This window comes from Aedes albopictus, chromosome 1 (genome assembly GCF_035046485.1).
Source record: "Aedes albopictus strain Foshan chromosome 1, AalbF5, whole genome shotgun sequence".
NCBI lineage: Eukaryota > Metazoa > Arthropoda > Insecta > Diptera > Culicidae > Aedes > Aedes albopictus.
The window spans coordinates 220844754-220868749 of record NC_085136.1 but is presented as its reverse complement, the minus strand read 5'-3'; the positions used below and the strand labels follow the sequence as shown (position 1 = coordinate 220868749).

The 23996-nt window shown below is 40.1% G+C and overlaps 1 protein-coding gene and 1 long non-coding RNA gene across 6 annotated transcripts in view; one reads left to right on the top strand and one right to left on the bottom strand.

Annotated features, from left to right (window-relative positions):
- The window catches only part of LOC109400030 (uncharacterized), a 1200131-nt gene that overhangs the window by 1071501 nt on the left and 104634 nt on the right, over positions 1–23996 (top strand). For 3 of the 5 annotated variants that reach the window (XM_062846297.1, XM_062846295.1, XM_062846296.1), the window contains exon 7: positions 7354–7932. The exons of the other annotated variants lie outside the window; for them this stretch is intronic. In XM_062846297.1, the coding sequence (XP_062702281.1) occupies positions 7354–7932 (579 nt within the window). The remainder of the gene's footprint in view (positions 1–7353; positions 7933–23996) is intronic. 5 annotated transcript variants of the gene reach the window in all.
- Positions 3504–5559, bottom strand: LOC109407283 (uncharacterized). The gene is made up of 3 exons (XR_003893568.2): positions 5232–5559; positions 3792–3914; positions 3504–3730 (listed from the first exon to the last, which is right to left on the bottom strand). It is a non-coding gene; the product is annotated as an uncharacterized LOC109407283 (long non-coding RNA).

Below are 23996 nucleotides of genomic sequence, written 5' to 3'. Positions count from 1 at the left end.
TTGACCAGCTTGCGGATGCTGATTTTCCCGGTTCTTCTTCTTCTTTTTTCTGGCCAACTAGTACCGTTCGGCGCCAGTTGTGATTTTACGTCGACTGGGTCTAGGAGCTAAGCCTTGAATTCCGACGCCCCAGGGAGACAGCCACCACACCTGAGGACCCTACATATCGAACCCATCGACACATGAGCCGGGACCTACGGCTTTACTTCCTATACGAGGGAAGGCGTGATCACGGATTTTATGTCTCAGAAAAACCCATAGGCGTCGACGGGAGTTGAACTCCGACCGACTGGGGTGAGAGGCAACCACGCTTACTACTACACCACCGACACCGACAATTTTCCCGGTTCCAGACCAGCCAATGCGCAGATTGTTGATAAACAAATTGTTTCGTCGATTTTTTTTTCTCAAGATCGACAGTCAAAATTACTTCGGTATAAATGACTTTTTTTTCCTTGATCTCGTTTTTGCCAGGTGAGTACTTGGCTTAAATTGGGTGTTGCTGTTGATACAACGACGACCTTAAACATCGAAGCTTTTGAAAAAGCCTGCCCTCTATGGTTTGTGAAGACCACAAAGCTCGTTTCAGACCTATCAGTTTGACCTGTTTTCTTCTGAAATGCTTAAAAAGCATTGTCGATCATCACATCCGTGATGTTCATCTGGCCAATGTGCCTCTTCATGTGAACCAACATGCTAACCAATCTAGAAAGTCCACTGTGATTTTTTTACACAAGGTTGTTTACGATATCGAGAAAGCATTCGCTCAAAAGCAATCTTGCTTGGGTGTGTTCTTTTCTTAGATATCGAGGGTGCCTTTGACAACGTGCCTTTCGATGCCAAATTGGAAGCCGCTCGGGGTCATGGTTTATACCGGTATATCTCCAATGATTTCCAATTCGATTCAACAAATGCACAAAAACCGACATCTCTTCGCGACATTGCGTCTAGCGGCGATTAGGAAATTTAGTGTTTGTGGATGCCCCCAAGGGGGAGTCTTATCACCACTTTTGTGGAATCTCGTAGCACATACGCTATTGAGGCAACTAAATAATAACGGTTTTCCTACTTATGGTTTTGCTGACGACTACCTAACATTGTTAGTTGGTATGTGCATCAGTACCCTTTTCGACCTGATGCAAAACGCTCTTCAGGTAGTTGAGGGTTGGTGTCGCCAATATGGTCTTTCGGTAAACCCGAGTAAAACATCTATTGTTATTTTCACGGGAAAGCGAAACCGTAATGGTGTTCGACCTTTGTGTCTCTCTGATTCTGAAATCAATGTGACTGAACAGGTAAAGTACGTTGGAGTCATTCTTGATTTCAAGCTTTCCTGGACACCTCATGTTGAGTTCAGAATCAAGAAAGCTTGTATGGCCTTCGGGCAATGCCGGCGAACCTTTGGTACAACTTGGGGTCTTAAACCCAAGTATATCAAATGGATTTACACAACTGTTGTTCGTCCAATATTGGCTTATGGATGTCTTGTGTGGTGGCAAAAGGGCGAAATGAGAACGGTCCAATCAAAATTAGGCCATCTCCAAAGGATGTGCTTAATGGCGATGTCTGGAGCGTTCTCTTCAACTCGAAGTTCTCTTTGACGTTGCCCCACTACATAGTCATTAGGGCAGTTCAGACTTTGAACATGTCAAAAATTCAAAGCTCCCATATGTTTATTGCAATCCTTGGTGCAAAACTAGAGTCCTGTCAAATTTTCAGCCATTTTGGTGGTGATTTAATGCTGGCCCAAAAGCAAAATAGGTTTATATGGGAACAACTATGGAGAATTTTAGAAAAAGTTTCCCCGCGCTGTAGAGCATTACCACATGGATGAAGTCATAGGGTCAAAGCCGAATTGAATTCTTCAGATCTCAATGATGAATGTTGCCGAAGACCGGAACTTATTTCGACAATCGGGTAAAAAGTTATTAAACAAATTCTCACTCACATGCGCATCTTTATCCACGATGTCCAACAAGATGTGCAAGAAGGTGACACGCATACTATGATTGCGTGTCAAGCATGTCGATCGAGCTGTGTTCTTCTGTTCAAGCATGCATGGATGATTATCGTTTGATAACTTCTGTCTCGTGAGTCGAAACAAGTTGCGGTCTTCGACAACATTCATCATTGAGGTCTAAAGAATTCAATTTGACTTTGACCCTATGAGATCATCCATGTGTTTATGCTCTACAATGCTGAGAACCTTTTTTCAAAATTCTCCATAGTAAATCCCATATAAACCTATTTTGCTTTTGGGCCACTATTAAATCACCACCGAAATGACTGAAAATTTGACAGGACTCTAGTTTTGCACCAAGGATTGCAATCAAAGTCCAAATTAAGTCGTAGCACTAAGGCTCAAACCGGGTACCACTTCTAGTACTACATTTGGTCCCCGGTACCCAAGTTTGACGTTTGGCTAACTACCTCATTTTTCACTAACTTTGTGACGCAGTAGCTCCCGATGATGTAGTAGCTCATAACAGCAAACTAATTTTCAATATGTCATGATTATCTTGCAGAAAAGTGTTTCGCTTTTGGTATCTGAGCATTATTTTTCATCTCCAAGTTATCAGGTTCTAAGCCTATTTTTTTATTCTTAATCACTTAACCTAATTTACAGCTCTTTTGTCCACTAGGGCACTACGTGAGCGATTGAAATTGGAAGCTGTACTTACACTTTGTACAGCGCCTACATATATTCTATTCCAATTCAACTGCATCGAACTGGTGCCTTGTGATGCTTCAACTTTTCTACCCTGTCCACGGTAGAATGTCGAGCACGATGATGCTGATGTGTGGCTGCTGTTCCTTCTCCAGTCCGATTTGGGGTCGTCCATTATGAGTTGCGGTTCGCCGATATCCAAATTCCGGATCCGTTAGAGCTATATGCTCCGAAGAGGGTCAGGTGTCAGTTACTCTCGGGGGAAAGAGCAACTGACGAAAAATTGCAAGTGCCGGGGCTGGGATCGAACCCATGACCATCCGCTTATGAAGCGAACGTGTGGACCACTGCGCCACGGGCCCCGACATTCTAAGCCTATGACTACCGTTATAATTAAAGAAATGGAATGAAATTCTCCATTTTGTTTAGATTTCCTGGCGTCCGCCTCCCATCAACGGGTGCTTTGGCGTTAGTCGGAACTGAAGCTGGCCGACTTCCGGTGGAGTCAGAGAAAAGCATTAGTCCGAAGCTCCTGTTTCAACACTGAATTTAATATAATGAATTCATGTGTTGTCGTCATTATTCTTTATTTTCTACACCATCGAACTTGATTCCCTCGTAATCCAATATACAGAGGCATTCTGAGAGAGCGGATGATATTCAGCGGGTATTCTGGAGAAGAACCTTGTTACTGTCTGGTATCTGTGAGGAGAATTTTGGCAGGTATTCATGATTTTTTTTCGTCATGAGTTTTAGGAGATCCTTGGTACTTAGAAATTTAGTTTTAGGATGATTTCAGGAGTATATTTTTTAGATAATTGATGCACAAATTCAAAAGAAAAATCGATATTTACTGAGAGATTTTAATTGCTTGTAGTACATGACACAAGATTGCTTCATGCGCTCAATTTTACACGCATTTTTTTTCGTATGCCGTGGAACTTTCGCGTCATACAGATCCTTGTGCAAATCTGAGGAATCTTTGGAACGGGTTTGCAAGCAGGTATGCAACAGCACTCATAGAGGGCAAAATTTGGCGATTCATGGTCAGTTACGTGAACCCTAAAATAAAAAGAACATTGGTTAAATGTTTAGGGTTCGTGCACCATACAAACCGCTTCACCTAGGCGCGCTCAGCCGCAGCGACGCTGCACCTGGTAGGGAATCACCCGCTGAAATCCTGTTAGGTCATCGCACGTCTTTGAGACTCCTTCGTCCACCCAGCAAGGTCAAAAGTTTCATTTTCCTAAAATAAAACAATTTTTAAATAGTTTAAACAAAATGATTTCTGTAGGATCGCAGTAGTCTAGTATAGATAGGATTTGACAATAAAGAACATTAGAGTAAGGTGGGGCAAAAGTTCGACCTTAGTTGAAAATTCAACCTATTTCAAAAAGTCGAAGCAGATAAAAATAAATAAATACCGTGTGGTGATTCTACCATCCATGAGCCAAAATTTTGCTGAACAAAGCTACGCCAAATGTCTTTTCAATTTTGTGTTACAACACTTTTTGTATGTGTGTGTTTTATTCGAACTCTTGCCCTGCACTGGGGCAAAAGTTCGAATCTAGTGTTTGTGGAATTTCGCTAACCGTAGCACTATTTTGAGACTTTGGTAATAGGAATACCTGAAACCACTTAATATTTGATGTTGGAACTGGAATACACTTTAAAATTCAATTTGGATTTTACCCAAATCAGGGATAAATTAACTACACCAAAAATTAGTAGTTTTCCGCCAAATTCAGATAAAACAAATTTTATTTTTCAACTTTAATTGAATTTTCTCACTAATTTCATCACTCTTAGAGATAATATGTACATTTTGCCGAATTTTAGGTTTATACCTTAAGTTGCCACATGACTCGAACTTTTGCCCCACAATTCGAACTTTTGCCCCACTATGTGTAAAATATGATTTCCAAATCTTTTTTTGCAAAAAGTTATACATGCTAGAGCATCTTTAAAATATACCTAGTTACGCCCCAAAATAAAATATCGAATTTGATTTCATTAAAATTTCATTCCATGCGTTGGAAGGGCCATCGCATGTTATAATTTTTTGATCAAAAACCAACATTTTGTTGTAACTTGTCGAAATATTGATCAATTTTCATAATTTTTGGAGTGAAAGACTCTTTTTCAAAAAGGGTTCGAACAATCTTGACACCCGAAAGAAATAATTTGGATTGAGCTCAAAAACTTCAAAAGAAACTCTTGCCCCACTCGAACTTTTGCCCCACTTTACTCTAGTTGTTATTTAACCAACCAAGCCAGGTGTACTTTACTACAAATGGCAACGAGGATGAAAACGATACAATAATCGATGCAAAAAGACGCTCGCCTCACGCTCACCAGGATTTTCGAAAGGAAACAAGTATGGAAGAATGAAGAATAAATACTATTTTAAAGCAATGATGTTAACAAAATATTATAAAAGGAAAGAGAGATGTAGGATCGCAGTAGTCTAGTATAGACAGGATTTGACAATAAAGAACATTAGTTTTTATTTAACCAACCAAGCCAGATGTACTTTACTTCAATTTCTCAATACGTTACCAACCAGAGTTTGATTTTTTCGTGTTTATATTTGAATAAACATTAGTTCGTTGCTCATAGCAACATTAGCAGAGTAGAGTGCAAGGTAACATTATGCGCAGGTATTATGTTTTTTTGATCTAGTACTTCATGACCCCTGAAATTTTAAACCAATGTATGGGAGTTGAACGACTTTATTTGGACTTTGTTGCAATGAACACATGGGAGCTTTGAATTTTTGACATGTATAAAGTCTGAACTGCCCTAATATTCATCTCAAACAAGAAGCACTTTCTTGCACTTACCGTCTATGGGTACTCGGATTGCTAGAGGAAAATCCTGTGAACCGCACATCAACACACACCTCGTTGTTTCCACTTTTGGTGAATTGGGACAAAGTTGTCCTAGCTTCAAGTGATCTTACAATTGCTTGTAATTTTCCATATAGGACATTTTCCACGAAATGCCCTTCCCAGGAAGAGTGGACATCTGGTGTCCATCCTCGTGAGCTAAGGCTACATTAGTCTTACTCGCTTGGTAGACTGCACCGTTTATCAGACTGAAATCTTTGCTCTTATGTGTGGAGTGCAATCAGAACATCAGCAGCACGTAATGGGCAAAGTCATATACTTCTGTTCGGATAGCCACACTGCTCTTAAAGCACATGCTTCGGCCAACTCTAAGACGATGTTAGATATCGCTTGTTGAACTTAAATTGAGGAGCTGAATTCAGCAAATGCTCTTCACCTTGTATGGGTACCTAGCCATTCTTCTATCACTGGAAATCAATTGGCCGATGAGTTAGCTCGCTCTGGAGCATCACATGACTTCATTGGCTCTGAGCCAGTCATTCCGGTATGGAAGTGTTGGATAAAGCTTCAGATCTATATCTGGAATACCCTTCATTACAAACAATATTGGAATAGTTCGGAGTCATGTTGTCAAACAAAATTGTATTGTACTGTATCATCTCCAGGGGTGGCGAAGTATCTAACTAATCAGTCTTAGCAGAATTGCAGTATGCTGGTCAACCCAAGTAACACACATGTTATATAAAAGTTACGACAGCGCAAGTTTTGGTTGTATAGAAGTTTATTTTACGTAATTTCAACACAATGTTAGAATTACGTAAAATAAACTTCTATACAACCAAAACTTGCGCTGTCGTAACTCTATTATAACATGTGTGTTGCTTGGGAAAGCATTGACTGGTCACCGAGTACTCGGTAAAGGCTTATTAAGTGGAACTGACTCCAGAAACCTGAATCTTTAGGACTTTTTGTTTTCTCAACCCGCTGTTGTAAAGAGCTATAGGCTCTCTCGACGCTTCATGCATTATCACAGTGCCCTTTTCAGGGCGCTGTTTGAACCAATTGTGCTACGCTTATGCGTTAGACCCTCTTAAAGGATATCATTTCTTAATCCGCTACCTGTTCCTATCCCCATCTTATTCCTTATTTCCTACCTTTTTCCTCCGGCAGATGATGAAATAGGCTTTTATTATGGTCTCAAATGGATGATACCGTGCCTCTTGAGCCGGCCTTCTAATACCTGATACTATAAAATATGGCGGCCCACAATTTAAGATGGTGGATATTTTAAGGAGTTCTAAAACCATGCAAAATGGGTGTACAATAATTAGATCTAAAGCAAATCTTTCTTTTGTTCAAGCAGTTAAGTTTTAAAGTTAAATATTGTTTTAAATACATACTACAAATAAACCAATGCTCCAACGCAGAATCTAGTTATGCTTCTCTCTTCAATAGATTCAGTCTACTGTTATTGCTTTTTTACAATAATTTCTACGGTTTCAACCCACTTGACATGAAACCGTACAATTAGTGACTGCCCATAGTGTAGAGCTACTATATTATGAATCATTACCCAACGGCCAACGCCGAATCAATCAAATCGAGTACCTTACACACCGTACAATAGGGAATTACCGTCAGGAAGCGTGTCCCCGTTGCAATCACGCCATCCCGTGAGTTTGTGTCGTATTGTGTGTGTCGAGTATGAGTGACGGACTGTATGCGTGATGGCATGACGTAATCCAGAATCCAGATGACATTATTTGCACTTGTCTTTAATAACCCGTTCTCAACTTTGGCACCCTGTATACTAAACGTATTACCTTCTAATTACAGATGTTCTACCTTCTGCACTTGACACCTCTTCTGGCACCGCTACCAACTCCATCTATCCTAACTTTTATCCTTCTGACGTAATCGAAGATCCACCGCCCACCAGCACCTATCCCTATTTCCTGTTCCCATCGAAAAAGTACCCACCGTCGGCCTTCGAGCAGGCCATCTACAACGGAGCCGACTACATCAATGTCCCAGCGGCCGGCTCCCCAAATCTAACCCACCACCATTCCCACTACCCGACCTTCAATCACGATAGTGTTGCACCACCCGCACAACAGCACCACTTCACCAGTAGCACTTCCACTAGACATGAGCACAATTTCGACGGCACCGGCACCGCCAATGTTAACCACAATTATATGCACCCATCACCACCACCGTCGGCACCCAACCAGCACGGTAAACAGCAGCACCATCACAGCCTGACACCGTCTAGCACCAGCACCGTCACCAACAGTAGTAGTAGTACCGATGACAGCTTGCACCATCACCAGCACCATCAGCACCAGCCCTCCGATAATGCACCGTGGAGTGGAGTCGCCGTGGCTCCCGATCTCCGGCAACGGATCGAAACCGGTGAGATATTTCTTGCTTAGATGTTTTAAGGCTTGTTCGGGTTGTGGGGATTTTCTAGGATTTTAGCGAAATGAGAGAAGATGGTTAAATTCCGGTTCCATGAGAATGTCCCAGCACATGCTGAATATTTTTCAGTCCGCTTGTAAGATCTCAACAACATTGTATTCTCTTATTCCAACGTTGCAATTTGTATATTTATCAATAACTTTGTACATTTATGCGCAAACATTTCATATTCATTTCATTAACACTTTGCAAACAGATAATACACTAACGTAGGTTTGATTAGGTTGTCGTCGTACAGATTTTTCAAATGCTCTTTCGTTATCATTTCCCTCGGTTGCTCGGTTTTATACGAGGTATGCACTTCAAACGGAATCGCTCAAGTAATTTTTGTTCAGTGCATTATTTTTCCGTGACCGGAATGGTCAAGAAATTTAACACAGCTAGCACCTTTTGATTTGACGTTCCCTTTCAGCTCCACTAGGATCCGGAATAAAGCTACGCTTTATTATTTCTTGAGCGATTCGAGATAGGCATCGAGAGCATCGAGATAGGCCAAGAAATTTCTTGCGATCTGCGTACTACCCATTATACGCGATACTGCGAGAGATTTAAAACGCACATGTACCTACCTACCGCAGTCTCGTCACAGTTTGCACAATCGGGACAAGTAGAAAATTCTGCTTACCCGAACCTTTTCAAATATCACCTCAAGCACCCATGGTCCGACAAAAACTGTGTCAGGTGAACATTCACATCGCTCATACTCATCGTTGTCCAAACTTGGCACGAGCATACCGTCAACGTACAGTAACATGGCATTACTTTGTCGACATTCCGGATGGTTCGTATACAAGCCGCTTTAGTTTTTCTAATATCTTCTGGTTCTAATTGCGTCCCACTTGCTACAGCCCGCAAAGTCTTTGCTGCAACACTGCCCATGTTCGCATAGTCGACGTAACCACCATTGCCAATGTCAGCATACAAAAGCTAATATATAACGCATTCGCATATTTCTGACCAGTTTTATTAAGTAGCGTGCAAGATTCAACCGTCACGAGGAATTCTTGAATCTTATCTTTATTAATTGTCAAAATTGCAAATGTGTACTCCAGAGCCCAATATGATAGCCCTTCGATTGCTTCGTATATTTAAACGAACTTCAAAACGATACCAAATATGCCGATATCACATGCAGGGATCGCGCAGCAATTGACAACAGAATTCGGGACGTAAAGTGTTTTGCCACAAGCACAAAAACCTCGTCGTTGTCGACGTCAAACTTCTAACTGTGCTACTAGTCGAGCCTTGTCACGGATTACTTGACCTGACAGGACGAGCTTCCTCTTGAAGATCCTTCTGCTTCCGATTGGCTTCCTATTCGCGGGATTTTCCATGATGTCCCATGTTGAGTTCTCTTGGAAGGACCCAGCTAAAACAAAGTCTTATATGATGTAAAATAGGATGCTAAAGTGCAGATTGTATGCGCACATGCTTCCATTTAACCGTAAGTAAAGTGTACGCATATCGCCTCCATATGCACATCATATGCGATCGTGTGTTGACTGGAGATGCAAACTCTTCGTCCAGCGCTTTATTCCATTTTCGACTTTCCTGACTGCACATAGCGTACTCATGCGTACGAACTTCGTCCTGCTGGGCTGAAGCTAGCCATCGTAACGATGGCACATCAATGTACGATCGGGTGGATCTTCGTACTTTCTCGACTTCATCCGCACTATCGTAATTATCCTCACCGCAAAACGTTGTCTTGTCAAAGCCGTCGAAAAAATTTTCTTTCGAAGATACACCATCGCCTATCGGGCAGGCCTCTCCTCCTCTGGCTTCTAATTTAGATCAATAATAATACACAACAGCTGGGATGAACCTGACATATAGCAATGCGTGACACGACGGACTTGTTTGTCATTAGATACAGGAAACACAACGCGTCTTCCTCGGAATTCACACGTAGGACTGCAATCCGAACAATCATAGATGATTGAAGTCCGTCTTCTTCAAAGACCAGAATTTGAAACCCATTTTTGAGACAGCGCTGGGCAGTAAAATATTCCGGAGATAGCACACTCACTGTGTTGATTGCTTCATCGCAACATTTGTTCGGTTTCTTGGTATCACAATCGATTATTTGTTTTTCAGCTACATACTTCGTTATGCTGAGGCGTATGGCTGTTCAATTCCCTGTTTACGACAATTCATAACCAGTTCTAGACTCTGGAATTATTGTTGATGGTTTGCCAAACGACGCACACTGGAGTAACAGGGTCCAATTCATGGCCAAAAAGTTTTAACACGTTTTTATGGTGTATTATGTATGTACTAGCGATAAAATTGTGAATTTAGATATTGAGGAAGCATTTTGGATTATAAATAGCCATATTAATCCACTTAAAGGCTAGAAATGATTTCTTATAACCTCTCCAAGGACAACGTTTATTTTCACCCCCCAAAATCACTTGAAGCGTCGAACATTTTTATTTGACAACAGAGAATTGAAAAATAATTATATTTCCATGAAAAATATTGTTTGGAAACAAGGGCCACCTCGTTTCATAGGAATTCTCCTAGAAGTGTGAGAGAAATTCAATTTTTTATAAGTGTAGATAACGTGTTTATGTCTTCAGCAAAGTTGTAAGGAGTGTCATAATTGGGAAACTTGTTGAACAATTGTTCTATCTTCACAATTTTTGGGAATATGGGCCGTTATTTTTGAACGGTCCCTTAAACCCAGTTTAAATGTTGTACCTTTTTCTAGATATTTTAGGAATCACATTTTCATTTTGGGGTAACTTTTATAGTGCCCTGGAAAACACATCAAAACTCAAAAATTAATCATGGATTGAAATTTTAGGAGTTTGAACATGATGATAGAAGCCGTGTGGAATATATCAGTTTGAATTTTTCTATTACTACATGGCATTTTAACACAACTTTATACATAAAAGTAAGTTCGTGGAGTACTGAATGAAAAACTCAATGAGTTTAGCTATAAAAAACAATATTTATCTGAATATATTTTCTTAACGGTGCATCAACATATGATTACATGCTACAAATAGTGAGCTCTTTATTTGAGTTGTTTTTGATTTTTTTATAACAAATTTTGAACACAACAGTTCTAGCTACATTAGATTACTACTGCATTGCATACATTTAGGCGTTTATCGGTGTATGGAGATTTCTCCCCAAATTTACTAAATTAATTCCATTTGACACATTTTGTTGAGAGATAGAAAACCAGATTTGCATTCTGCTATGATCCATCTACCGAGAATAAGTGGCCGTTCATTGGAAAAGTAGTCGAAACGAAGTTGTTATATCAAAATTACACATAAATTGTAACTAAAAACTAGTCAAAAAGGTGTACATTTCAAAATGATTTATTTTTTCGTCTGGTACTTTCTGGTACCCGTTCTCTTGCGATTCATAAAGGATATGCCTTATATTTTATTGTAATTTTATCCAGATCGCGGAATGCTGCAGAATCTGAAAACTTTTTGAATGCTGAAAATGGTTCAAAATTGACAAAAAACATGATATTGAAAACTCTTCTGTAAGAGAGCAAAATAAATGAAACCAGGTGAAGTTTTTTGTTTAAATGATACACCCTTATCAGGAGAACCGTGTTACATACTCAGTTATTTTTTCAAATTGTCAATATTTCGATAATTGAATTTCTTCCGAAGAGTTATGATGCAAATGAAAAAAACAGTAGAGAAAATCGTCAAATTTCGGCATTTATTCTTAAAAAAATATGCATCCCAAAGTATTTTATTGATTGCCACATGATGAAGCATTACTTCATTCATCTTTGAAAAATATTAGACTCTGGAAAATCCTGAAAAAAAAATTTCGACTTATGGCCAGGAATTTGGCCTATTTACGCCTGTGTGCGACGTCTCATCGCTTGCACATACTGCTTGATGAACGCGGTGTCCTATGATTTCCATGGAAGAGAGTACATCACTTGTTGGAGTGTAAAATTGTTCGTTATGACAATAACGTGCACCAGATCAAGAGGTTGCTTTGTCTTCTTCTCGGATTTCTTCAGGAAACGTGATCTTGAGAAAGTGTAACTCCATACAACATTTACAGATGTCCTTGACTCCACACCCAGCCAACACATGATCGTATATGATGTAGAATAGGATGCTAAAGTGGAGGCGATATGCGTACACTTTGCACGAGGTTAAATGGAGACATGTACGCATATGGCCTCCACTTTAGCATCCTATTCTACTTCATATACGACTTCGTGTTGGCTGGGCAATTATCATTCTTGATGCCAGGACGCCAGCTTCATCTTCTCAAGTTTACCGATTGCTTCCGAATTTCTGAGGGCGATCTTCCTGTGCCACACATGTTGACAATCATCTGAATGGCTTGTACTTTGCGCCAGATTTTTTCATTTCATTTCATTTCATTTTTTTATAACGGAAAATACAATGGTTTGAACTTTCCCTACTGAACTAATGTTCTTTTAAAGGTTTGTTCGATATCTATCTTCGAGTATTTGAATTATTTTTAAGACAATTCTATCTAGTTCACTAACATATTTCTGGGGTTATTCAGAATGAATTGCTTTAGTTTTCGTTTAAATATAAATAACGTTGGAGCAGCTTTGATGTTATCAGGAATTTTGTTGTATATAATTGGTCCTATGTTCGAGAATCTACGCCGTCCTATCTCCGTTCTGAACTGTTCTCGTCGAAGGTGATGAGCGTACCTGGTACGATGTGGGTGAAGAGCATTCCCAAATGACCAATTGTGATGAATATTTAGCTCATTGATGATTTTATACATGGAAATACCAACTTGAAGCATGTGAAGGCCAAATATTGGAGGTATTTGGTGTTGAGGCAGTTCGTACAAATCAATTTACATTGTGCAGTGCATGAGTTGAGACTGTATCCACCGGAGGCTTTTCTAATTGCCAACTATCCAATAACTTTCTCACTCTTGGAAATACGACATCGGCTCCATCGACAATCCACACTTCGTAGCCGATCAGCACATTTCGTCTTGACTCCGTTTGCCAGCACGACGGCATCGGTGATCTTATCCAGAGATTCGAAGCACTCCTTGTAAGCGATCACCGAAAGCAGCTCAAAGAGATCTTCCATCTTCGTGATGTGCTGCTCAACGACCTCGCCTTCAGTGTAATGCATATGAGGATGAGTATACCGGATGAGAAACCTTCGACATGGGAGCGGTGTGCTTGAAGTTTCTTCTGAGGCTCCTCCAGGCTTCCTTCGACGTGGTGGTGTCTTGAATTAGCTTCCGTTGTTTGTCATTGATCAGAAGACCTATTGTAGCTCTGACCTTCTGATCTCCCTTCTTCCATGCTGCTACTACGGGTTCTTTCGCTTGCATTTTTCCTGAGCAAGTTTCGGTCACGTACACCCTGGGATCCTTACGAATCAGCAATAGCTCGATCTAGAACATTCAGCTTGAGTAGTTGCTTCCGTTCAGGCGGGTTACGCCCAATTTTTTGAGGGACATCAACTCTGCTTTCGAAAAACGGTGGAAAACCCCTTAATGCGACTTAGGTACTTTCGAAAGCAAAGAAAAAGTTTTCACTTTATTAACAGGTTGCTATGGAAACACATTACGGATTTTCAAAACCACCACTTTTGTTTTGTAGTGGGTGAGCTCAAATTGTCTCGATCTCAACTACTCCTCTGCAATACTAATCGAACACGCCGAGATCAATTCACCCACAAGCGAAATAACAATGGCGAAGCAAATAAACTTTGATGCGAGCCGTAGAACACCGTCGTATGCCGCATTCCATTCAACCGGGCCCAAGATTGACCCCTGAAGTACCCCCACTGTAATATGATATCACTTCTTTATAAAAAAAGCACCTTGTTCTGAAAGTAACTCTCTATGTGTCATCAAAACCTTCCGAGTTTCCCATATTTTTCGCAATAGTGGTCCAGCTGACACTGTTGAACGCGTTCTTCAACACGTAATAATGGATTCCCCGTTGTTTCTATTAAAGCGCTATCTCAACTATTTTGATCAACGACCTTATAGCGGACACCACGGATCAAACTGGCTTCTGGAAACCAAAATGGTTGTCCAAAAGTCCGTATCCATTGGTCCTCTCAGTATATGCCGCAATAAGCTTTCCATAACGTGGCTCGTGATGTCGAAAGTATTTGCACAATCCTCTGAAACATCACAGATGAACGCTGCGGGAGTACCATCAAGCCTCATGGCCATGATTACCCTGCTGGCATCGCCCCGGAAGTTGGCCTCCTACTACCACGTTCAGTACAATTTCGCGCTACAGCGTGAGTGCCTCCGAAAAGCTAGTTTTTGGGACGTCTTAGGCTTTCCCGAATTTTAATATTTTTTGCTCATCTCCTACAGCATTGGTGTCGAAGAAGCAAATAACCAAAAAAACATGAGGAAATGTGATGCCGTTTTGAAATATCAAACTTATCACGTATATTAGGGTGTTCCAGGACGAAATCTATCAAAAAATCAACATTTAAGGTTTTTCCTATCACAAATGTGATAATTACACATGTTTCCTTCAATTTTATTGGCACACGTTTTTCGGTGAAGTTGTAGCAAACAAGTATAGCTTCCAATTTCTGCCGAAAGAATTAAGTTTTGACAAGTTTTAGTGTAGTTATGATTTTTTGAAGTTCAAAAATAGTTGAAAAACACAAAATTGATTTGATGCACCTCTTAATTTCAATGGATTTGGCTGAAATTTTGACCAGTTACTTCTTTTAGGATGCCAATCAAAATATGGGAGTGGACTTGAGAATCAGAGAACATTTTTGAAAAGATGGACAGGCCTAATGTACATTACCTCTGACAACGTTCCGTTGAGGAACTCCATTTTGACATCCATCTGCTGTAAGGTTATTCCCTTCTTGTTCATCAACGGCAAGGGCATGACTGAACGCAACATATCCAGTCATTGACGATTATGCCTCAAAACTGCGTCTTTGGCTTAAGGCTCTTGCCAGGCTCAATGCTGATCTCGTCCTGTATGGCCTGCCGCCATTACGGCAAGTCGTTTGTTTTCCACATTTCAGAAACCGATCAACCTGCAAATCTTCCACACATCCTAACGCAGTTGATGGCATAATCCACCTCACGATTCTTATACTAGGTGGCACATTACGACTATTGCGAGTTGACCTTCCACCGGGAAGAACCACAGTTTGCTCGATCTCCTCACTTTCTTCACCAACACTTACTATCAGTCAGTATCCCTTACCAATCTTCATCGCCATTTTCCTCAAAATCAGTGTCTATCGAACGGACTCGAATCACTGACACTTAACTTTTCGGCTTCTTCTTCAGATTTTCAGATCCCTTCAGAATTTCGTTCTGGGATTTCTTTAGAATACATGAACTTCTTCAAACATCTGTTTAGTATTCTGCAGTAATCTCGAGAAATTTCTTAAAAGTTTTAATAAGAAAATCCTTCTGAATATACTTCAAAAATTCTCCGAGAATTATTTGGGAAAATCTTCCATAGATTTCTATAGAAATTCCTTTTTCATCTCAATTTTTCATCAGCAGTTTTTCAAGAATTTACTTCAAAAAATCTTCTACAGAATATCGTAGATTTGTTTTCCTCACTGCGGATTCTTTGGAAAATCATTTCGCAGATTCATTCAGAAAATTTTCCATGGTTTACTGCAGGAATTCTACCAGCGATTCCTTTCTTAAATCAAACGTTCAAAATTCCTTCCCAAATTTCTCCAAGGATTTCTTTAGAATATGTTTTATGAATTCTATTCAAAATCTTTTGATACAAACTCCTCCAGTGATTTTTCGTGGAAGTTCCACTGAAATGGCATTGGGAATTTCCGCAAAAATGTTTTCAGGGATTCAGCCAGATAATCCTGCAGGACTTTCGCTAGAGATTTATTCAGGAGTTCCTATGGTTATTTTTCAGAATTTATAGAGGATGCCCCCCAAGGATACCTTCAGGAGTACAAACAACGTTAATTTTTTTGTTTACCTTCAAACAGTGACTCTTTCTGAAATGCGTCAACGAGTTTCTTCTCCTTCTTCAGGGATATTATGCAAAAAAAATCCAGGTTTTCTTAAAAACATATGTTTTTCAATCAGCTCTTCTAGGTTTTGCCCCAACGATATCCCGAATACCTCTAGTTATTTCCACATGAACTCGACAATTTCAGAAATTTCTTCAAGGATTCATTCAGAAATTACTCCAGAGACTCTTTCAGTATTTAAAATATTTCTTCAGCAGGATTTGTTTTTGAAAAAGTCTTCTATGGTTTTTTTTTTCAGAATTTAATAAAAAAAAAACACCAAGGAACTACTACGGTCACTTTATTGCAGAAATTTCCGGGAGTTACTCCTTCAGGAACTTCTACATTCTATAATAATTATATCATTCAAAAATTTCATACATTAATAATTAATTCCGATAATTTCTTTAACAATTCTTCCGTAAATTTGTTGAAAAAATCCCAAGGAAGTTTCAAAAAAATTGTATTGGAATTTTCAGAGGAATTCTTAAAGAAGATGTTGGAAAAATGTCCAGAAAAAAATAACATCAAAGGGAGTTTTTGATGGAATTTTCGAAGAAATGCCGGATGCATTTGTAAAAATATCGCCAAAAGTTTCCTGGATTTTTTTTGTAACTTCCAGATGAAACTCTGAAGAAAAATGACACAAATTTAACCTAAAATTTCTTGAGGAATTCTTCTAGTACTTATTCTTCACGAATTCCTGTGGCAGTTGGTTCGCCCGGAAATTCCTCATGTTTCTACATGAAGCCCTCCGACACTGTCATATTTTTCTAGAACACCCTTTCTATTTTTCTCAAAATATTGAACGCAATTGGTGAACGTTCCCTATGGAGATTTTCTAAGAAATGCCAAAAGAAATGGCGGAGAAGTTTCGAAGGAAATGTATTCCCCATGTATGTTTCCGAAAAAAAGCCTGAAAATTTCTTTAAATGAGTTTCGGGATTAAGAGGATTTTTTTTTAAGAATGCTAGAGGATTTCCCAGAAATGGTGCTAGAGAAAACTCTTAAAAATAAAATCACGAAGCGTTCATATAGGAGTTGCAGAAAACTCCTTTAGTAATTAACGGATACTACCTGAAGTAATTGTCAGAGGAATTTATAAAGAAACTTTAGGAAAAATAATGTTTAACGATTTACTGGTGAAAATCCTGAAAAAAAAAACTGAAAATCCTGAAAAAAATGAAACTATTATGCAAATTTCCAGAGGAATTCCTTTCAAAATTCCAGAACAACACACCGCAGATATTTTTTTTTATCTGTATTAACGAGATTTTTAGCCCTACGCTCGTTCATCTCGGGACCCACGCTTTATTTCCCTTCCGAAGGAAGAACCCACATTTTGTGAGTTTGTCGGGAGTGGGATTCGATCCCAGATCCTCGGCGTGATGGTCACCGCAGAAATTGTCAAAAGAAACCTTAAAACTGTCGAAAGAGTTTCTAATATAATCGAATTAATAATCTCTGAAGAAACTGTCGCTGAAGTTTGTCTGAAGAAATTTTTGAAGTAAACCTTTCTAAGAAATTGCAGAGAAATTCTTGAAAAAAAAACTTGCAATGAAACCCCAAAACAATTACAGCAATAATTTAAAAAATGCAAAAAAGCTTTATAATAAATTGTTTAAAGGATTTCTGAAGAAAATGTAATGTTTGGTAAAATGATACTAATTTCGAATGCTTTCAAAGGTTATTATGGCAAAAAAAAAAATCTTCGGGCGAGTTATCATGTCATTGATTGAACTGGACTATCACCACAATGATATTGGTGGTGGAAAAAGTGCTACTCTGATATAAAACAAATACTTTAGGCAACAACAATATCACATTCGCTAAACAACAGAATTTCAGACAAAAACAACAGCGTTTTTTAAAGACCGTAAGATATTCCAAGAATTCGTAGGAAAAATTCCGAAAAAAGCTGTTGTAGAATTTTTAAAAATAAATCGCAGATTTTTTTTTAAAGTCTGCTCCTAGCGGCATTTTTGGCAAAAAAAGCCTAAATTTTATTACCAGAAGATATCCTCAAGCATTTTCCCGAAGGATTATAAATCGGTGGAAGCTCTTAAGCAATTGGTGAAGGAATTCCGGAAAAACTGTGAGGAATTTCTGAAGAAATACATCTCGAAAACCCTAAAATTAAAACAAAAAATTTCCGGAAAATTTTGGCAGGGAAATTTTTGAAAAAAAAATTCAATGAAATCGCAAAATAATTCTTCAAGAATTTTTGGAATCAATCTACGTCGAATATATACACAAACTGCAAGATGAATTCCCAAATAAAGCCCCAAGAACTTTGTGGTTTGAGGTGTGGATTTGGCGGAAGAATTTCAGAGTGAATTTCCAGATGAACTTTAAAAGAATTTATCGAAAGAGTTTTTTCATTTAAGAAAATGACAAAAAAATCCTTCTGAATTCCTGACGATTTTCGCAACGGATAAAAATATCTTCAAAATAATCTTAAAAAAATGCATAAGAATCCCCTTTAAGAATGGCTGTAGGTGCTCATAGAGAAATTGCCAGAGAAATACCTATTATAAAATAATCCAGAAGATGTGTAATAATGGTTGAGCGATTTTTTCGAATCTATGAATAATTTGTGTACCGATTTTATTAATTTCACTACCGTCGTGCGGGGCTTCTTTTTACACTTTTTTCCTGATTTACCAACTATATGACATTATAACTTCCAGAGTAGTGAATAGGTTTCCACAATTCGTATACATAATAATCGTGAGTATGTATTGTATGTAGGATGTATGCAAAATTTGAACTAAATCCATCAATAAACAAAAAAGTTGCCCACACACCAATATTCGTGTGGATAAGCCAGGATAGAAAAGGACTGTTTAAACCGATTTCTAGATCTAGTAAAGGCTATGAACTTATGAAAATATATGAGTTGGAGAGGGAAAAAGTAGATGGTAAGATGTAAAGAAGGGCGAAAGGGACTGGCAAGGGATTTGATGTACACATATTTAGCCATTTGACCAGCAAGGCCGACTGAACAAGCAGATCAACGCAACACCATCTTCTCTCATTTCGCTGGTGTTAAGAATCATATCACAAAATAAATGTAGATACGTATCACTGCACCAGCACAAACTGCACCAATATCCACAACGCTACTATCGTGTATGTTCGTAATTGCACTTTTAACTCTATCTTGCTCAATTTGAATTTCCAGTGAATCAAAATAAATAAAAATTCTTTCAAAACCTTTTGTCCAAATTCTCACCTCATCCCATTCGATCGTTCACAGCATTCACATCTTCGCTCATCATCCAAACAAACACCTCGTGAAACATCAGCAGCGCAATCTTCTTAATACTCGAAAACTTAAATCAACAACTTCGATACTTTCAAACCCAAGGCAGTGCTCCATTTTCAATCTGGAACGCGCGGGCTCTTCTGCTACTTGTCCCCCAAACACCAACTTCTCCGAGCAACTAAATCGTAAATTTTCGCACCGAAAACTATTTAAAACTACAAACACTCCCATACCCTCATACCGTGAATCCCCCGCAGCCCACCCCCAACTACAACAACAGTAACAACTTGCTGTCCCCAGCTGGTTCTTCTAGTAGTGGAGGAGATGCTATAAGTTGAAGAAACAAAAAAAAAACAACTACAGCACAATCGAAAAGCTCATTTTGAATTCCTAGCCTCCGTTCGGTATCTTCTTATGCTCGTCGGCACTGACTGGAAATGAATCTCGACGATTTCGAATGATTCCGATTCAGTCAGAAGACGACCCCCGACGCTCCTTAAAACGAGGGAGAAAAAAATATCCTCTCTGATTACCATTTATTTTATTTATCTTTTAATTAAATGCGACGAAAAACGACTTAGGACGACGACGACGAAGACGACGACGACAAATACGGCAAGTTAAAGTTATGGAGCAAGACCCAAACTGGCGAACCGATTTAATAAGACCCGGATGTCGGATGAGAAAATGCGCAGCGAGTTCCGTTTATTTAGAGGGGTTGGGGGTGGCATCACTTGAGCAACGGGGAAACCCCTTTTACTGCTGCTTCCTGGGAGTCATGAATATGTATCTGGCTCTCTGGCTGCATGTGTTCTCTGTGCTGGTGAAAAGTTTTGATTCTCATCAACGCTGGTCGATGCCTTTGGCGAAACCAAAAATTTGGCGGTGGATGAATGATAACGGATCGGCAGTAGGTGGAGGTGAGTTGTGTGAACAGCTGACAGAGATGGCGGCAGCTTCCTTGGGAAAATTATGAATATATTCAAGTGAAAAGAATTATGTAAAGTTAGTTAAGTCATTTTAGACGAACCATTAGCAGCGATACTACAGAGCGTTTTTCTTTTTCGTAGGAGAACGTGCCGTCTGAGCCATAATACTGATACTGCTACTACTCCGTAATTAACCAGAACAATCGAAGTTGCACCGAGAATCAATGAATGGTGCTTGGGACTAGCTAAATACTCTCAAAATGCACACTTCGAGAATTCAATATTTGAAAGTCAATAACGGCGCTGGCCACGTCCTTACAGTCATCGGGAAAGGGAAGGAATGTTAGTTCGACAACCGTTGTTACTAGAAACCGTATCATCACAGTTGCCTCGGGAAGGAGTATTTGTTAGTAGGACAGGGTAGGGTGTGAATATTGGAACCGCGAAAACCGACAGTACCACGCAAATTGTCACGCGATTCTAATCCCGGTTTCCACACTTGCGTTCCCATTACTTTTACCTGAATCGTCAATAGCTCGAAAATTCTCGAGCGATTCTGATCCCGCATTCCTCACAGGTGGTCTCATCTCACTACCGAGATAAGCGCTCGACTGTTCGGTTCATCATCTTCAATACATATCCTTAATTTGAACAAATTCGCTTACCGTATGACCCTTTTTTGCTGCTTTGCGTTTCAGGCGAGAGTCCAAATCTGTCACTGCTACGAAAGTTTAACCGATGATATTCATATCGTCGGCGGAACAAACAAATTGGCCGGATCTGTTAAAAATGACATTCTAGCTGTAAGCAGACAGCTTAGCGCAATGTTAAGGCCGCACGGGATGATAGTTGAATCACAGACAAACAGACGTAACACTCTTCAAATCGGATTATCACATGCATTTAACTCTAAAAGGGATACCTTCATGGCCTCAGTTTCGTTACCTCGCTGAGTGTGTTCCATCAAAGACGAGCTCTGAAAGGCGCCTGGGGTCCAATGGACCCCAGGTATCCCTTTTAGGGTTACCAATCAATTCGAATTTCATTTGATTTGCACGATCCTTCCACCAGAAGCGCTAGTGTTCGATCGCTTTGACGTTTGCCAATGTACACGTTGCTGAATGATGCAAAGGCAAATTACAGGCGATTCGTGTAGTAGTGTGCGTGTTAGCAAACGTCAAATCAAAATCCACCATGGCCGACAGTGTCTCGCGCGGTTATACCAACAGGTGGCAGTGTGCTCATGAAAAAAAAACACCGGTCAAAAGTTTTTGATGAATTTCTTCTAAGAGTTACGTCTGTTTGTCTGTGGTTGAATCATCCGGCATTGCTCTGTTGTTAGTAGGATGCAAATCTCATATTCTACTCTATGCGATCGATACCTACCTCACCTTGATACCTTGGCGGCTACAAAGTAACTTTACTGCAACGCCGAGCGTATGGTAGAGCGCCATCTTCGTCGGTCCTCCGTGTTCCTCCAGTTTCCCCGAACGTGTGAGTATCGCAAATATTTTTCAACAGCAAATGATTTCGCCGGAAAAAAAAACATGTTCTGATTTTATCTGGCAAAGCAAATTTCGTTCCACTGAATCGTACGCTACTGTTGAGTCTGCAAGTTATATTTCCGAAATGTATCTATGTTTATATTATCCGCAGGATAAACATTTGATCCATCGTTGATCGGCCCTCATGAATACCAGCCTCGAATTCGCCGACGAAAGACTCCTCAAGAGGTCTCAGTCTGTTGAACAGGACACCTGACAGTATCTTATATGCCGAATTTGGAAGGGTAATCCCTCTGTAATTGGCACATTCTAATCTGTGCCCTTTCTTGTAGATTGGACATATTACGCGCGTGGCCGGATCACAACGTCCGAGGCCATACTGTCCGAGTCTCATTTTTTTGCGAAATAACGTCTAAAAGTTTAGATGCGTTATAATATCCTATGTGCCTTCCTTCCTTAGACTTCGTAGCGTATCTGCATGTTCGGACGTTTTTCCACGCAAAAATAAGCCATAAAGTCCTGGGGCATTATGGCCTCGGTCGTTATTATACTGCGCCGATACGCCATCCAACCAATTGGCAGGCCACTTCATCCTTCCCAAATTCCTTGGAAAATTTTGGAGATATTTTTAGAAGAATTCTTGGAGGAATTCCGGGAGAAATTTCATGAAGAACTCTTAGATGGATTCTTGAGGGATTTTCTGGTAAATTCCAGGGTAACTCCTTAAGAAATCCAGGAAAACTTTTGAAGGTTCTCTTGGGAAAATCCTGAATAAAATAAAATGAAACTTTTGAAGGAATTCTCAAGAAACACTTGAAGGAATTCCAAGAAAACTCCCGAAGAAATTCCAGGAAAACTTCTAAAGGATCTATTGGAGGAATTCAAGGATAAGTAAGTCCAGGAGGAACCCTAGAGAAATTCTTGAACAAATTCTCGTGAGATTTCAGGAAAAAAAATGCAAGACAACTCCTGGAAAAATTCCAGGCGATTTCCTGAACGAAATTCAAGGGACCTCCTGGAGAAATTTCAGGGGAACTTGTGGCGGAAGTCAACGGAAAGTCTTAGAGGATCTCGATTGAAAGGCCTAAAGGAACTCCAGTGACACTCCTGAAGGAATTTCAGAGAAACTTCTGGACGATTTATCGGAGAACTCCATGAAAAAATCGTGGAGAAATTCAAGGGGAACTCTCCAAGTAACACACTTACTTGTCACACAAAAGTCACGGTGGCGCAGGGTTTTGTTGCACAGAAGTCATTGTGACTAACTTCTAGCAAGTAAGTATATATATAAGTTAGAAGTAAGTCACAATGGCTTCTGCGCAACAAAACCCTGCGCTGCCGTGACTCTTCTGTGACAAGTGTGTTACTTGGGTCCTGGAAGATTTTCATCAACTGGGCAATTCCTGGCAGAATTCCAGGGGAACTCCTGGAAGAACTCCAAAGGAACTCCTGGGGAAATTTCAGGGGATCTCCTGGACAACTCCTGGAGGGTTTCCAGGGCAACTCCTGGAGAAGTTTTGGGATAACTCCTGGAGAATTTTCTAGGCGACTCATGGAGGAGTTCTAGGGCGAATCCAGGAGGAGTTCTTGGGGAACTTCTGGAATTCCAGAGGAACGCCTGAATGAATTCCAGAGGAACTCCTGGAAGAGTTCCAGGCCGACTCCTGGAGAAGTTACAGGACAAATACTGAACCAATTCCAGGGGAAATCCAGCAGGAACTCCAGGAGAACTCTTAGGGGAATTTTAGGGGAACTCCTGGAGGAATTTCAGGGGAACTCCTAGAGGAATTGCCAGGGAACTCCTGGTGGAATTTCAGGGGAACTCCTGGGGGAATTTCAGGAGAACTCCTGGTTGAATTTCAGGGGAACTCTTGAAGGAATTCCAAGGGAACTCCTGCAGGACTTCCAGGAGAACTTCCGAAAGAATTTCAGGGGATCTCCTGGAGGAATTGCAGGAAAACTCCTGGGGAAATTTCAGGGGATCTCCTGGGCAACTCCTGGAGGAATTCCAGGGGAACTCTGGAGGAACTCCAGAGAAACTCCTGAAGGAACCCCAGAGGAACTCCTGGAAGAATTCCAGGGGATCTCCTGAGCAACTCCTGGAGGAATTCCAAGACAACTCCTGGAGAAGTTTTAGGATATCTTCTGTAGACTTTTCTGGGCGACACCTGGAGAAGTTCCAGGGCAAATCCTGGAGAAGCCCCAGGGGAACTAATGGAATTCCAGAGGAACCTCCTTGGCAACTCCTGGAGGAATTCCAGGGCAACTCCTGGAGAAGTTTTAGGGCAACACCTGTAGGAATTCCTGG